This window comes from Fusarium subglutinans (assembly GCF_013396075.1).
Source record: "Fusarium subglutinans strain NRRL 66333 chromosome Unknown NRRL66333_c0000001, whole genome shotgun sequence".
In the NCBI taxonomy this organism is placed as follows: Eukaryota; Fungi; Ascomycota; class Sordariomycetes; order Hypocreales; family Nectriaceae; genus Fusarium; species Fusarium subglutinans.
The window spans coordinates 599,856-615,257 of record NW_023502064.1 but is presented as its reverse complement, the minus strand read 5'-3'; the positions used below and the strand labels follow the sequence as shown (position 1 = coordinate 615,257).

At 49.6% G+C, this 15,402-nt stretch overlaps 8 protein-coding genes across 8 annotated transcripts; 3 read left to right on the top strand and 5 right to left on the bottom strand.

Annotated features, from left to right (window-relative positions):
- Window positions 1–190: 190 nt before the first annotated feature.
- On the bottom strand, window positions 191–822 carry FSUBG_200 (1 2-dihydroxy-3-keto-5-methylthiopentene dioxygenase; the record flags this gene model as incomplete). The annotated part of the gene is made up of 3 exons (XM_036679727.1): window positions 191–319; window positions 371–742; window positions 793–822. 3 exons carry the CDS (start codon window positions 820–822, stop codon window positions 191–193), a joined length of 531 nt encoding a protein of 176 aa, XP_036544338.1.
- A 678-nt stretch (window positions 823–1,500) lies between these two features.
- FSUBG_199 (F-LANa) lies at window positions 1,501–2,321 on the bottom strand (the record flags this gene model as incomplete). Its single annotated transcript, XM_036679714.1, has 2 exons — window positions 1,501–2,055; window positions 2,145–2,321. The coding sequence occupies 2 exons, from the start codon at window positions 2,319–2,321 to the stop codon at window positions 1,501–1,503; spliced, it is 732 nt and encodes a 243-aa protein (XP_036544337.1).
- A 667-nt stretch (window positions 2,322–2,988) lies between these two features.
- On the top strand, window positions 2,989–3,513 carry FSUBG_198 (histone H3-like centromeric cse-4; the record flags this gene model as incomplete). The annotated part of the gene is made up of 3 exons (XM_036679703.1): window positions 2,989–3,049; window positions 3,111–3,235; window positions 3,298–3,513. 3 exons carry the CDS (start codon window positions 2,989–2,991, stop codon window positions 3,511–3,513), a joined length of 402 nt encoding a protein of 133 aa, XP_036544336.1.
- A 1,085-nt stretch (window positions 3,514–4,598) lies between these two features.
- Window positions 4,599–6,653, bottom strand: FSUBG_197 (xaa-Pro aminopeptidase; the record flags this gene model as incomplete). The annotated part of the gene is made up of 4 exons (XM_036679692.1): window positions 4,599–5,027; window positions 5,079–5,340; window positions 5,426–6,518; window positions 6,578–6,653. The coding sequence occupies 4 exons, from the start codon at window positions 6,651–6,653 to the stop codon at window positions 4,599–4,601; spliced, it is 1,860 nt and encodes a 619-aa protein (XP_036544335.1).
- A 1,505-nt stretch (window positions 6,654–8,158) lies between these two features.
- On the bottom strand, window positions 8,159–9,310 carry FSUBG_196 (proteophosphoglycan 5; the record flags this gene model as incomplete). Its single annotated transcript, XM_036679681.1, has 1 exon — window positions 8,159–9,310. One exon carries the CDS (start codon window positions 9,308–9,310, stop codon window positions 8,159–8,161), a length of 1,152 nt encoding a protein of 383 aa, XP_036544334.1.
- A 1,371-nt stretch (window positions 9,311–10,681) lies between these two features.
- FSUBG_195 (RING-box 1) lies at window positions 10,682–11,193 on the top strand (the record flags this gene model as incomplete). The annotated part of the gene is made up of 4 exons (XM_036679670.1): window positions 10,682–10,780; window positions 10,836–10,914; window positions 10,972–11,042; window positions 11,095–11,193. 4 exons carry the CDS (start codon window positions 10,682–10,684, stop codon window positions 11,191–11,193), a joined length of 348 nt encoding a protein of 115 aa, XP_036544333.1.
- A 147-nt stretch (window positions 11,194–11,340) lies between these two features.
- On the bottom strand, window positions 11,341–11,761 carry FSUBG_194 (microsomal signal peptidase 12kda subunit; the record flags this gene model as incomplete). The annotated part of the gene is made up of 3 exons (XM_036679659.1): window positions 11,341–11,523; window positions 11,593–11,652; window positions 11,711–11,761. The coding sequence occupies 3 exons, from the start codon at window positions 11,759–11,761 to the stop codon at window positions 11,341–11,343; spliced, it is 294 nt and encodes a 97-aa protein (XP_036544332.1).
- Window positions 11,762–13,450: 1,689 nt separating this feature from the next.
- Window positions 13,451–15,372, top strand: FSUBG_193 (divalent cation transporter (aluminum resistance ALR1); the record flags this gene model as incomplete). Its single annotated transcript, XM_036679648.1, has 2 exons — window positions 13,451–14,736; window positions 14,787–15,372. 2 exons carry the CDS (start codon window positions 13,451–13,453, stop codon window positions 15,370–15,372), a joined length of 1,872 nt encoding a protein of 623 aa, XP_036544331.1.
- Between the last annotated feature and the right edge of the window lie 30 nt (window positions 15,373–15,402).

Below are 15,402 nucleotides of genomic sequence, written 5' to 3'. Positions count from 1 at the left end.
AACAGACACACCATACAAAATGACGTCAAACAGCTCCCAGATCACGTCAACCCTACACTTTCCGCATCAGCTTCAAGCGGTGATATTCATGTTTGACGGTTCTTCAGTTGGACTGGTAATTCGGTCGTTCTCCTGTTACTTAGCACCCTCCACTACTACCAAATACTGGCTTGATTCCCATGTGGGCCTCTTACTGGTTGGGCTCACCCAGGAACTGCTTCACGTATTCCTGTCGGTGCTCGTTCTTGTCGACATCGGGGCCTCGGTTCAGAGGCGTCCACTTGGGATCCTCCTTGAACAGTCTCATGGCTTGGACGTACTGTGATCATCAGCCTGTATTATATGTGGTAAAGTACGTCCGTTGACTTACGTTGCTCTCATCAGTAGTGAAGCGGTGGTAGATGCCAGGAGGTAGAATAAGAAGGTCATCCTTCTCGAGCAACACGCGCACCCAGTCGTCATCCTTGCTTCGGACGTCAAAGTATCCACGGCCTCCACGAATATATCGAATCTCTTCGTCCTCGTGCAGGTGCTCGGCGAAGAAGGACTTGACCTTGGTTTCGTAGATGTCACCCATGGCTTGGGGAGAGACAGTGATCTCGTCGCGGTTCTTGTAGCCACGCTCCTTGGCAAGGTTGTCGACCGACTCGAGCTCAGGGAGATGGTAGTAGTAGACACCGATGTTCATGAGATCGTCAACACTGACGGGCATGCCCGAGTTATGAGGGAGGCGCTGGTCGCCCTGGAATTTTTTGTTAGTTAGGCCGTGCAGCAAAGAGAGGTTATACGTACGGGAAGGCCATCGTAGAAGTAAGCTCGCATGGTGGTTAATTTATTCGATGGATATAGAGACTATTCGGTAAAGAGAAAAGTACAGTAGAAATGGTATTGCAAGACCAAAAGTGTCAGCAGGTGGAAGCTCTTTTTGAAGCTTTGAAATGGCCGGGGTCCCAAGCTGTTTATGTACCTACATTTTAGTTACAGCGTCCCAAAGGTTCCATGGCGGGGTCAACCATGGAATGTCCGGCGAAGGCTATCAGCGCTACACCAAAACGCAAAAGGTAAAGGTCCCTGCTGCGCTGACATCACAAGCACACACGCCTTCAAAGGCCAGGCCCTCAATGGACCAGCTCGTAAATCAACCTAGAGGTTATGCAGACTTTTGTCTTGTTTGGTGCCCACCCGAACTACCTAACAGTGGACGAACGGCACTAGTGCTTTCTTGCACTGATACAGATTTACTACATATCATGAGACAGCATCATGATGCCTGCCAACCTATGTAAACCACAAGTGACCACCAGTTTTACCAGATGCCCAAAGGCCATGAATCATTCCAATCTGACAACGCCATAGTAAATCAACGCTATCGGCAATACATCTGTCCAGTGCCATGCTTCCAAAATATACCAATCCTGAACGCCAATTCATAGCAAATATTGAGCATAATGGCTCTATTGTTCCTTGCTGAAACCAATCTCCTTCTCTGCCCTTGACACTTTAAAGCTCTCGGGGCGCAGCTTCTCGCGCCCCGGCAACCATAATATCGTTTGTACTATCATCCGCATCAACCCGAGGTCGAGCCTCAAACAGACGCCTCCACCAGTTGGGAGGGTCGAGAGGGCGAGAGCCGTTGTGCAGAGGAGGGTAAACATCAGAAAAGAAATACCAAACATGTCCAATAACCACACCCATGATCTCATCCTTAGGGATAGTGCCGTGTAGTACAAGGCTGAAACCCATCAAAACCCAGGGCAGATAAGGCGCGGTGAACACAAGTAAGCCGAGGAAGCTCAGTCTAGTCTCCGGGTTACGTCGGGACCATATGTAGACCAGCGTCGAGGAGAGCGGATGGCCGAGGAATGGCATGGAAACAAGAGGCGACAGAGCGATCAAGGAGGCCATTGAATAAAGTAGTAACCACGAGAAATGAGCAGGCGATCGACCCGATGACTCCTCTAGCAGGCGCGCATAACGTTGAAGGAAGTAGACGTGGAACAGTAGATCGAGCGAGAAGGGGCCAAAGTAGAGAAACGTCGTCAAGAGTCGCCAGTACTGTTGGAGATGCAACGTCAGCATAAGCGTTCACATTTCAAATATCTGTCATAAAAACAAGCAAACAAATGGTTGGGAAGAATACGAACCTGTGATTTCACGAATACTGCACGAAAGCTGTAGAATAGTTGGAAAGGAGTGACCATCTGACATTGAACCAGGGCACTAGTCAGAATGGTAGCGGTTGTCCACCAACGAGTGCATGTTGGCATCTCCCAGAACCATTGTTCAAGAGGCAGTCGGCCTCCATCCATGACTTGGTCCATGTTATGCTGAATGGAATATCTTCCTTTCGGTGATGCTGTAACTGAGCGGGAACAGCCAAGCGAGCGATGATCGGAGTTTGGCTATATATGAACAAGGTAGTCGAGTAATGTATTGATTTCATAGAGCGGAAGGAGTAGAGACCGAGTTTAGGTATCAGGCAATACCAACGACTCTTATTAAGAGTAAGGCGTCAGATGCTGTAAAGTCTAAGCAAGTGAAGTTTTATTGTTGAACTGGAAGATGACGGAATAGGACGAGCCACGTTGAGAGACTGACGGGTACCGGTAACTGAGGTGTGTCCAGTGGAGGACCCCCACCATTCCGGCCGGGAATACGTACCGTGTGGCAGTGCGGATATGTGGCCGTGCATCGGGTTCGCGACAAAGTGGCTGGAAATCAATTAAATAAAATCGCGGGGCTGGGGGAAGGCGCGCTCGCTCACACGCTCCCCATAATCGCGGTGGTCCTTCCCACCTTGCGATTCCACCACCAACACTCTCGCTTCTCTCCTACAACCTCCTTTTAACGAGAATTGTATTGATCCAACTCGAGCGTTTTGTGCAAGGCATTTGCTTCACTCCTTTTCTGCATGTTGCCGTCTTTGCTGTAAAGCCTCTTCTCGCTAATCCACCACGCACTCTTTGTTCTTTCTTCACGCTCCTTTCAATGCCTCCTAGGAAATCTAAAGCTTCCGGCGCGGGCAAGTCGCGGCCGAGTGATGTCCAAGGTACGAATTCTCAGAAAGCCAGACTTCTCAGTATCTTTTTTTTTACTTACAATTTCATTAGCTGGCGATCCTGTTCCCGTTCGCGCAAAGCGTCGATACCGTCCCGGCACAGTCGCTCTTCGTGAAATTCGACATTACCAAAGTGGCACGAAACTGCTCCTCCGAAAGCTCCCATTTGCGCGCCTTGTCAGTTTCTCGACGCCTTAGATTTCATTTGGCCCAATTGGAAACTAACACTAGGTCGACAGGTTCGAGAAATTGCTTTGACGATGCGCCCACGAGACGAAGGCTTGCGCTGGCAGAGCCAAGCCATCATGGCACTGCAAGAAGCTGCCGAAGCTTACATGGTGCATCTATTCGAAGATACCAACCTATGCGCAATCCACGCCAAGCGTGTCACAATCATGCAGAAGGATATTCAACTAGCAAGGAGGATACGAGGTATCTGGGGTGGATTGGGTTAGAAAAGGAATTTACGAAGACAACATGCGAAAAACAAATCAAAAAAGAGTCAAGGATCTGGATGGTTACTCATGAGACTTTGGTTTTGGGATTATGGATGGCGTCGGGGCGCTTCGAGATATACCTGCTGGCCTTCTGTGTTGGCTGATTTACTTTGCTTTCTGTTTTTCTTCCTACCTCCTACTTCAAGGGTTTCATCGGCTTCGATATCCGAAGCTGGCTCAAAGAGCCTTCTTCGGTAAATGTAATATTTGCGGTCAATCAATTGTCATCTTCAAATTTGTTACCGAGGTACCACCAACTCTTTGTGACATGTTGAAGGGAGCTGGATATTCTTTGTTCTCCCCACGCCGAGCAGTCATTGGCTGAGAGCTCATGACTGTTAGACTGTCACTGACGTAATTGGCAATTCAGACTCGAGCTCCCTCCAGCTCTCGACCTTGCACTTAAAACTTTCCTTTCCCAATTACATATCACCAATTAGCTCTGTCATTCCCAAAACGAGCTATTTCCATGAACATGTATCGAGCCTTCAACTCTCGAGTAGCCTTCCGGGCCATGAGTCGAGGCATTGCCCCCGCGACTTGCGTAGGAGCTTTCATTGCGACTCGACCCGTCATTCGTTGTGATGCCCCGACACTTGCTACAGGGCCTCCTTCACGCCGACGTCCTCTAGATATTTCTCCTGATACGGTTCGTCAGCTTTCTAGTGGAAGTGTTGCTGGTTGGTCATCTTCACCTTGTGTCATGCAACTCTAAGCTCACAGTCCATCTCAAGGATTTGGAATCGGCGTTGTAGTTGCCCTCTTTTCCCGCACCCTTGCACTTCTCACTGGCTTAATTGCCTTTTCCATCCATGTAAGTCACCCTCTACCAATAGGCTCACTCAATTTCGTCTCACATATTCAGGTCGCATCTCGCTGGGGTTTAGATATTCCTCGAACTCTTGGTATCGAGAAGCTCTTGAAGAACAGCTCAGTATGGAACAAGAGCAAAGAAAGGCCGTTATTCACTGCGTCGTTTCTTGTAACATTCATCCTAGCTACCTTCGTACGTCTATAGTATTGCTCAGGTCGATTCCGTTACCTCACTCAATGTGCTGGGTCTCCCTCTTGAGCCAGGCCAATGTCACATTGTCTCCCTCGAAATATTCTTGCGTCTTCTCCAGAACCTTTGCGTTGTAAGTGTTGAGCCACTCCTTCTCCTCAGACGTGAGTAGCGTTGTGTCGATCAGGTTCCGGCAGTACGGCACAAGCGTCACGTACTCGAAGCCCAAGAATGGCTTGTCACCAAAGGAGTGTTTGGCTTTGACTTCCTTGACGAGGACCATGTTTTCTATTCGGATACCGTACTTGCCATCTTCGTAATAGCCGGGCTCGTTTGACAGCACATTTCCTGGAGCCAGTGCTACTTCAGCATATTGGACACGAGTACCGATACCAATGGGTCCTTCGTGGACATTCAGGAATGAACCAACTCCGTGTCCGGTACCATGCCTGTAGTCCAACCCATTTTTCTGTCGTCTTTGTTAGAATTCACACTTCATAAGGTGCTGCTAATAACATACCCAAAGATGTTGTCTTGCCAGACTATCGAGTGCAAAGCCTGTGGTTCCCTTGGGGAAAATGGCTTGATCCAAAGAGATGTGGCCTTTCAAAACTAAAGTGTACGCCTCCCTCTCTGCTTCTGTAGGCTTTCCGAAATGCAAGGTACGAGTGGTGTCCGTGGTACCGTCGCGGTATTGTGCTCCTGAATCACAAAGGTAGATAGCTTCAGGGTCGATAGTGGCACAATTACCACGCTCAGGGCCGTAGTGAATGATTGCAGCACTGCATTTCATGGTCAGTGGAAGTTTACAACATTTAATGGTCAAGTATCATGAATCTCTCTCATGTCGCTTTGAATCGAACTTACTTTGCACCAGTAGAGGAGATGGTTGGGAATGAGAGCCCGACAAAGTCCTTCTTTACTTTTCGAAGCTCTTCAAGTTTGTCGGCCGCTTGCACTTCGTCAAGTGTGGCCTTCTTGTTTACAAGCTGCTCCTCAAGCCAGGCAAAATACTGGATGAGTGCAGCGCCATCTCTCACATGACAATCCCTCATACCCTTCAATTCAGCCTCAGTCTTGATGGCCTTGGCATCGCCGATTAGACTCCTGATTTCATCGACCGAAGAGTCTCCTCCCAGAGCACGCTTAAGAGCCCATGAGCCCTTGTTGGAAATGAGAAAGTTGCCAGTAGGAACCTTGTCGCCGGATTTGCTCTTTTCAGCATGAGCGGCGTGCAGTGCCTGGGCATCATCGAAGATAGCTTCGTATGGCTTGATCTCGACTTTGTTCGAGGTGAGATGCGAGCGGCACTTGTCGTCCAGCTTGGCTTCGTCGATGTAAAGCTTAGCAGCATCAGGGGTAACAGTAGCATAGGCAAAGAAGACGGGGTTGTAAGGGATATCGTTACCGCGCAAATTGAACAGCCAGGCGATCTCATCCAGCATGGACACCAAGAAACCAGGGGAGTGCTTCTTTTCCAGCTCCTGGCGGACCTTGGTGAGCTTGTTCAGGACAGACTCTCCTGCAAGCTCGTCAGGCTGAATGATGACTTGTTCCGAGGGACGGGAAGGACGCTCATCTCCCCATACCAGGTCGACAAGGTTTCCATCAACAGGTACAAGCTCAGCTCCGCCATTCTTTCGGATTTTCTCGGCCAGGCTCTTGGCAGTTGAGCCGGAGATGAGTGTTGGGTCAACGCCGACATTCTTTCCACCAGAAGACTGCTCAGCAGACCAATCTTGCCATGTAGGAACGTCTTGGAGGCCTTGCTTAAGAAGTGTCCAGTTGCTATCGAGTTGCGATGTGGCCTGGTTGAAGTAACGACCGTCAGTAGCAAGAGCAGCAGACTCGAGTGTAACAACAGCACATCCAGCAGAACCAGTGAACCCAGAGATATAAGCACGTCTGGCATCGCAATCTGCGATATATTCAGACGAGTGGCTATCCTCAGAAGGGACAACTACAAGCCATTGTTAGTGCTGGAGTAGTGAATAGCAGGTGTAGATCGTGAAATCTCACTATAAATCTGAACATTACGCTCCTTCATCAAGCCTCTCAGGCGGGTGAGCCTGGAGGTGGTGTCAAGCTTGGCCATAGTTTCAGATGAGGTCCAACGGCGAGAGGATAGGCGTGAAGCTGCGGCTAATCGTCGTGGAGCTGAACGGAGGAGTGAAGTCGCAGTCTGAAAAAGCATTGACAATCAGACGCAGGCAACAGGACACCTTGAATAGGGATAAATACACTCAAGGCTTGGATGTAAGCAACAGAGCGAACTGGGAGCTCAGGACTCTAAGGTCTTCACAGATAAGAGTCAGTACAGGGTCAGTGACAAGAGGTATCTCGAATTTTGAGAGGCGGCTGTAGAGATACGATGAGAGCAATCTGAGAACTGGGAAGGGCAATTCAGCAGAGGCTCAAACATTCGCACAAGAGTGAGGTTTGAGTATCATGGGGGAAGAGTAACTATGAGGAGGACAGCTAATGAGGGGCTTGGGTATGGAGTCATGACCCAGATAAGTTGCATGCTTTGGACGATCTTTTGTTGGTTTGGCTCACTTACCTTGATAGTACAAGTTGAATTGATGTTGCACAGCGAGGAAATACACGAACACAACCACCCACAAACAAAAAAGAAACGAGACTGATGAAGCTATCCTCAGTTACAGAGAATCGAGCTGTGAAATCAAAGGTCGATGAGTTTCGCGTCACGAGAGCAGGGAACCTGAGGCAAGTGAGGTGTTCCATTACCTAGTGTCAATCAAGCAGGTACGTATCCATGAGTGCGGGCAAGCGTGAGGTGCAAGTGTGGGTTGAATGGCGGGGCAGAAGCGGATCTTTGGAATGACCGCTACCCCGAAGCAAGCCGCACCCCAGACTTTGAAGGCATTCAGTTCATCCCTATTTTAATGTGCTGGCGCTGTAAGTAAGGAATATGTTCCAGGCGTAAGTCCCAGTCAGTGGATCTAGGAACAGTCAGAGACAGAGAATGGCACCTAGGGGTATGCTGTATGAGAGCTTGGCTCACTACGTCGATCTGTTTCAGTTCCTTGAGGTTGGTATGGCCCTACACAAGATCGTATCTACCTATTCATCGGATATGCCTAAGCAATTCACTCTTCCAATATCAAGAATCAATTGATGCGTTGAATCAACAAAGTTAAATCAACGGCCAAAATTGTATTTAAGTCTACTCTCGCGTATGATATACGTTCCAAAGAAACAGGAGGGAATTCTCTCTTCTCCTTTGCCAAACCCGATTCGATCGAGGCTGTTCCATTTTGATACAGGCGCCATAGATACGGCGAGATCAATCTGTCTCTAGATCAGAGATGCCTCTGTTTGATTCGACTGTATACGTCAAGTTATGATCCCATCATCTGTTGTCAGACCATTCGTCCGTTCAATATATCCTCAATCCTCTCTCTGATAACGCCAAAACTTAGACACAATGCCGCTATACCTTAACCCCTAGACAATGAAAACCGTCCCGCCAAATATCACGTTCCGTTATGCCGCCTGGGAATTGATGGCAGTTAAAAAGCTATGCAGAAGAGGTGCAGTAAAAACGCCAAACGAATGATCACTCCATGACATCAATTCTTATGAGAACAAACGCTGGTCCGGTCCTGGCGATCCAGTGCTCAAGTCCAGCTTGAGAATACGCCGAAGATCGTTTTCCATAGCTTGGAGGTTGTTTGAGCGGCCATCGCAAGGAGCCGGGACACTAGGACCACTCCTAGCATAGTTGTAGTGTTGAGCAGGTGGCGCAGGTGGCGCAGGTGCAGGTGCAAATCCAGTAGGGGCAGACTGAGAAACATTTGTTCCGTTTCCGATAAATAGGAATTTCTTTAGGGCCTCAGTAGGATCTTCAGGTACAGCGTTGGGTTTCGGCTGGGTGGCAGACAGATCAGCAGGAGATCGACCAGAGTTAGAGCGAGCAGCCTTAATGCGCTCTTGATAGGGTGTCGAAAATGCTGGCCCCATGGGACGGCCTGGAGTTCCTTCCAGCTCAACACTGTCGATACCACCAGGCTGGAAGCGTGTTTGGGTGCGGGCTGTCTGAGGGAGAGTTGCAGGTTTTGGGATGCTACCAGGCCCAAAGGGAGACTTGGCAGAGGGTGATTCAGTGACGAGGCCTGAAGGGCGGAAGCTGCTGGTGCTTTCGCTGCGTTGACGTTCCTTCTCTTGTCGGTGGGCACGAAACATGAAATCGAGCGGGGATTCCTGGACACCTGGTGCACTCTGGCGCAAAGGAGTTGGCGCTTCAGTATCGGTAGGTGGCGAAGGTTCCTGTAGGATGTCTCGAGATGTCTTGCTGACACTAGGCGACTCGGTTACCGAACGAGAGACAAAACTGGGGAGAGGCAGGGCAGATGGCGCAGGAGATGCGTGGAAAGTGGCTCCGGCAAAGGCAGAGACCGACTTCATGGATGAAGATTGATGGGGTGGAGTGTGACGACCAGGCCGAGCTGACTCAGGTGAGTGAGGACCATTCTTTCCACGGTTTTTGTTGTTGTTATTGTTTGCATTCCTAGGTCGCTGTTTCGAATTGGTATGGCTCAGCTGCGCATGAGGAGAATCGGTACCAGCTCCCTTCTGAGGAGTTCGTGGAGCGCGATCGTAACGTGCGGGATCAATTGAGGCGACGTCATTCTCCGAGGCATAAGCCTTCTGAGCAGCAGGACGGCCATTGCCGCGACCGTTACGACGGCGGGCGGGAGTGGTTATAGGCTGAGATGGGGTCTCACTCATTTCGTCTGTGGCGACAGGTTGAATCGATAAAGCACAAGGGAAGACACAAGATGAGAGTCAGCTAAGGCTGAGACCGAGACTAGACAACAGTCGAGTCGAATATGCGATGTCCCGGAGTTGTTCGATGAGCAGCTGGCTGGCCGGCTGGCTGGTTGATTGATTGATTGTACGAGGCGTTCGTTGGTATCTGGTTATGCGACAGGGCCAAAGAGGACTCCAAAAGATCGGGCCGGATTAAGATGGTGGTGGGGTGTATGAAAGAGAATATAAAATCGAGGCAGGGGTTACGATTGAGCATAAAGCAACTACTATTCTGGTAAAGAGAGAGTCGACTGGTCTGACCATGGCTGTACTGTAGGAGAAAGTGAGATGTGGATGATTCAAGATCAAGTAATGAGGGGGAACAACAAAAGAAGTGAAGGGCGGAAGCGTCTGGGTTAATAAGAGTCAGTCAGGGCAGTACCGTCAGGTTAAGCGCAAAGCATGCCCGGTCCAAGCAAAGCTACCTATAGGTAGGTAAGCAATGACGCGGGCGGATTCTAGGCATTGCCAGCACAAAGAGTGGGTCAGGCCAGCGTTTAGCTTCAGCGCCTGAAGCGGATGGGTGTCGCATCTCACAGCCTTGCTTTGGATCAAGAGAACCTTATTATCATTTGACTCGTGTATTCCAATCAACTGCTCCGAAGAGATTTCAGAATACGTTTAAAATTCAAATTAACTGATGCAAAACTAAAAAAGCAGTCAAATAAGAGTATATCATGTGTGTAAAACTTATATGTTTCGTTTCCAGCGAATGAAAGTCCCATCACGACTGATAAGCGATAGGACCTCTGTGATCAACCCCCGCCCCGCCACCCTCCCGCCGGGCGCAGCCTGAATTAGGTGAGGTGACCTAAGGCTTGAACTCCTCCAGCTGCCTGTCCGCCTACCTACTAACTACTAAGTAGAGGAGCTCTGCAGCATCCGGAGCCTTTAGAGTAGACGTTCAGAGCCGCATCATCACTTGCTAGGTAGGAACCAAATTCACTGTGAGTCAGTCCCCTTGCTTCCTCGCAACTGCACCATCAAGGTACGTTTTCTTTACAAAAGCAAATCGTGCCCGCAGCTTTTGTTTATCCTCTTCTCGTTGGAGTCATTGCTGACAATTGCAAGCATTCACAACTTCAGAGATATTGATTTATCGAGCAACCAATATCCGTATGTCTCCTTACCTTCAACCCGAAACTGCGCGCTACATGTCCCATTTTCTGTCCGCGAAGATTAACGACGTATGGATAGTTCTGACTGTTCTAGCCAACCAGTGTACCTCGATATCCGTCAAAGAAACCAACCACAGCGTGGTCTTGCAGGTTGACCAGCCCCACGCGAAACATGGCCGACGTTGAGATGAGCGATGCGCCCGTCGCTAAGAAGGGCGAGGGCTCTAGCAGCAAGAGTGTCGAGGGAAAGAAGAAGTTTGAAGTCAAGAAGGTACAGACTTGCCAGTTGTGAACCTCCTGGAGTCATGCTGACCGGAAACCAACAGTGGAATGCGGTCGCTCTTTGGGCATGGGACATCGTTGTTGACAACTGTGCTATCTGCCGAAACCACATCATGGATCTATGTATGTTTACTCGGATTCTTATTAGATGTATATTACAGAGTGCTCACAAATTATCAGGCATCGAATGCCAGGCGAACCAAGCATCTGCTACCAGCGAAGAGTGCACCGTGGCATGGGGAATATGCAACGTAAGACTGCTACGCGCCCTTTCTTTTCGTGTCATTAGGCTAACAGAGACAGCATGCGTTCCACTTTCACTGTATTTCGAGATGGCTTAAGGCTCGATCTGTTTGTCCTTTGGACAACAGAGACTGGGAGTTCCAGAAGTACGGCCGATAAAGAGAACACGGTCGGTATCCAAACATGATGGATTATGAAGAAAAGAACAAGGCATCTGCAAGGAAACAGTATTATTTAGGTGTCATAATCAGCCTCGAGAGGCTGCAGAGGTCATGACACAGCGAGGCCCAGTGCACGGTACACAATCTATTGATTTCCTTTGCTTGCAAGATCGTATGCGTACCCCGCTGGAAGCCACTTGACGGGATGTTTGTTGTAAAAGGGCCAGGCCGGCACCACAACGAGGAAGGTTAATGCCGTGCCTCCTAGACCTAGGTAGACCGCGAGCTTGATATCTTGGAGGATGTAGCCGACAACGAAGGAGATCAGCTAGTTATAATCATCAGCCAAACAATCCAGCGAGTTATCAGGCATAGCTTGGAGAGGAATAAGACGTACGCCAGAAATAACAAGGAGAACTGTAGCAAGGAGCTCGGCGAGCTTCTGTCCTTCAAAGTCCTACAGTGGTGCTTCAGTCAGCTGTTGATCAGGTAAATCGACGGGCGGGATCGTGTACAATTTGGCCATCGACGAGGTCTCGGATCTGATCAAGAGCTTGTTCAGCCATAATGGATAATGATCGGGTGGGAGTATTTGTCCTGTGTTTGTACTGTGTCTGGAGATGTTGTTCCGTCGAATTGAGATCAATGTGAATGCGATCGCCAATAGTGTCAAGTTAGGAATTGGTCTCGACACCTGGCTGTTAGGAGGCTCATAGACTAGTCCGCTTTCGGTACCTAAACAAGCTTTTGTCGGCTAGAGAAGATTCGATGTATAAGCGAATGAGGACCAAGATGTCGTAACCATGAATAAGTGTGAGTAATATCCTGATGATCAAATTACGACCCGACACTCTGAATGCATTGATCTGATCCTCTGCCAAAAGATAACGTTTGAAGTCAGGTACCTAGTTATTTACTGGGATTAATGTGGTGGTGCTCCGGGGAATCAGTCATTCTGCTGCTCAATCAGCTGAGATGATCGAGGTTCCTGATAACTTACCCTACACCACCCGACAGTGGCGAATCGGCTCTCAAAGCCGGACAGGCACAACAGGGAGTTCCTAGGTTCTAAACTAGGCCTGACCAAGGACAAGCCTGATATCTAACACGGACACGGACACCGATGGCCCAGGCCAAGCTCATTCTGCAGAAGCAAGTGTCCCAAGACAGGAAAAGTGGCGGCCTCTTCCCATCTTGACTGGCCTGTAAAAACCAACGAGTCAACCTGGATGACCTATTTTTTGCTTGTGATAGCACACGGCGATTCGGTACCCGACACTCGATACCACCAGAGACAATTTTTTTCTTCCTAGCCCTTCGGTTCCCACTTATAGTATATTAAGTTCCTCGACTCCTCTTAAACCCAACTTCACCCTGACATCGTCGTTGTCGACACTAAGACCTCATTTTGTACCCAACATTACTTGTTTTTCTTATTCACTCATGTCTCTTTTGCCCGTGCACTATTAACCGGGTCTTTGTTCTGTCCAGTAGCGAGAAAATTTCTCGTCTGGCTAACCGTGCCAGTATCGAAATTGGCCCTTGACCTTAGTTCCCTCATACGATAGGCCCTGGCATCGTCACCCTGCCTTTATTCCCTGCCAAGGTCCAAAACAAATTCTGGTTACTACAAATAAATCAGCCCGACTCAACTCCTGAGATCGAAATCCACTTGCGCCAACCGAGGACTTTATCGCGAAGCTTCCTTTATCGAATATTAACCGGCTTCTGTTCTCTGTCAATTGCCTTCAATACTGTTGGCACCTCCGAGCAACCGCTTTATCTACGCCATCATCCAGTATCGGCGTCTCGCCATTATCCCATACAAGTTTTCAAGTTGGCTCAACTCGCCTTCTCAAACGTTTCCCTCCCTTCGCTCTTCGGTCCCAGCTTCTGGGTCTACAGCGGAGTAAACAAGAAGCCCCCGTAACTGGTCTTTAGATCGCATTACCCGTTCTTCATCTTCCGTTAGTACATATTTACTCTCAACAACCAGCAGCCATTGGCGATAACCGCCGAGCAGAGCTCAGTTTTGAACAAACAACAACTCGGCGCGCCCATGCCGCGCCGGGTGCGACGTCTATAACCGCCTATATCAGACGACACTGATTGGAACAACAACAAGCTATGGGACTATAATACAGAGTCCGTAATACACTTTCCGCCCTCCTCGAGACGTATCCATCTACTCTACACGGCCACCGTTAGAGCCAATATAGTCAATATCAAGCTACAAAACATAGCCAAAAGCCAAAATGTCAGACCACGAAGAATCCGCTGCCCAGTCTGGGTACGACACTCCCGTCCCGGAGCTCGATGATCACCGTCACCAGTCGGGTTCAACCAGAGTTGAGCGCCCTCGCCGTGGCACATTCGACAGTCTGTATGGTGCCCGACAGCTCGAACCTGAAGCCCCCGCCCCTCCTGCGATTGTAGTTCGCGACTTCGAGGAGGCCATCATCGATGAGGAAGTAGGTGATCTTTCACCTACTGCTCGTCGCAGTCGCCGACCTACTGTGGATTCCACGGATCGATCTGTCTCGCCACCCAACTCGGTTAAGGCGTTTGCCCAGGCTCGCCGTCGAGAGCGTGACATGTCGTTCTCGGAACCTACCAAGCCTGATATCGAAGATGTAGCCAGTCGAGCCATGTCTATCTCGAGCAAGCGCAGCTACCGAAGCAAGCCTCGCACCATCGACATTGATGCCGCTAGCCTCTCAACCAACACAACTGCAGAGGAGGATGTCTGCTTCCCTGTCAAGGAGAGCTATCACAAGGATCACCTGTACATTGACTTTGACTACCTTGAGACCTTCATCAATGAGCAGGCAGCTGAACGCGCGGCAGAGCGAGCGGCAGAGCGCAACGCAGCCGCTGCTGAGAAGCAGAGCTTTGAGGATTTGCGAACTCAGCAGAATGAATCGCGCCTCCAGCGGATGGTCACTGTTGATGGTGATATCCTGGAACCAGTCTCAGATGACTCGATGACCCGTGAGAAGACGAACCAGACAGCGCAGACTCATGCCGAGGGGTCAATTGCTGCAAAGCAGCCTGCGCCCATCGACCCCAACCGGTTCAGCTTCTTCTCTTCGGCATGGGAGTCAACTATTCACGCAGCCGATTTCGGCGATCTGGTTCTCCCAGGAGAAGACCTTCGAGGTCTCTTCGAGCTTCCCGATGAAGACGAAGATGGTGTCTGGTGGCTTAACGTCAATGCGGCTTCCAAGGAGGAGGTCCAGAGCATCTGCAAAGCTTTTGGAATCCATCCTCTGACAATTGAGGATATCATCACTCAGGAAGCTCGCGAGAAGATTGAACTCTTCCCCTCGTACTACTTTGCCTGTTTCCGCTCTTTCTCAGTTGTTCAGGAGCCTGATGGTATTGAGTATGAACCTTTCAACACGTATGTCATCGTGTTCCGCGAGGGCACACTGAGCTTCAGCTTTGAGCCCAACTCGCACGCGGCTCAGGTTCGTAAGCGAATCACTGCTCTCAAGGATTATGTCTCTCTCAGCAGCGACTGGATCTGCTATGCTTTGATGTAAGTTTACATATGAATACGACCTGTAGAGTCATACTAATTGCACACAGTGACGACATTGTTGATTCCTTTGGACCTGTCATTCGTCAGATTGAGCTTGAAGCGGATGCTATTGAAGACGAAGTATTCGTCATGCGTGAGGATGATTCTAACTCGTTTCTCCGTCGCATTGGCCGGGTTCGCAAGAATTGTCTGGCCCTGCTTCGCCTCCTCGGTGGCAAAGCAGATGTTCTCCGTGGTTTCACGAAGCGATGCAACGAGAACTACAAGGTTACGCCACGGATGGACATAGGCATGTATCTTGGTGACATCCAGGATCACGTTGTAACCATGGCCACCAACCTGGGACACTTCGAAAAGATTTTGTCTCGCGCGCACAGCAACTATCTTGCCACGGTTTCCATCAACAGCATTGCGCAAGGAACACATACGAACGAGGTTCTGAGCAAAATCACTTTCTTGGCCTCGATTCTGGTCCCCCTTAACTTGGTCAGTGGTGTGTTCGGAATGAACGTGCCAGTTCCGTTTGCAACCGTTGCTGCAAACAACCTGGCTCCTTTCTTCGGTATCATTAGTTTCATGGTTTTCCTGTGCATCATTTTCATGGCCTTGGCCCGTTGGAAGCGTTACATCTAGCGAAAGCGATGCATGTGGAGGTTACACGCA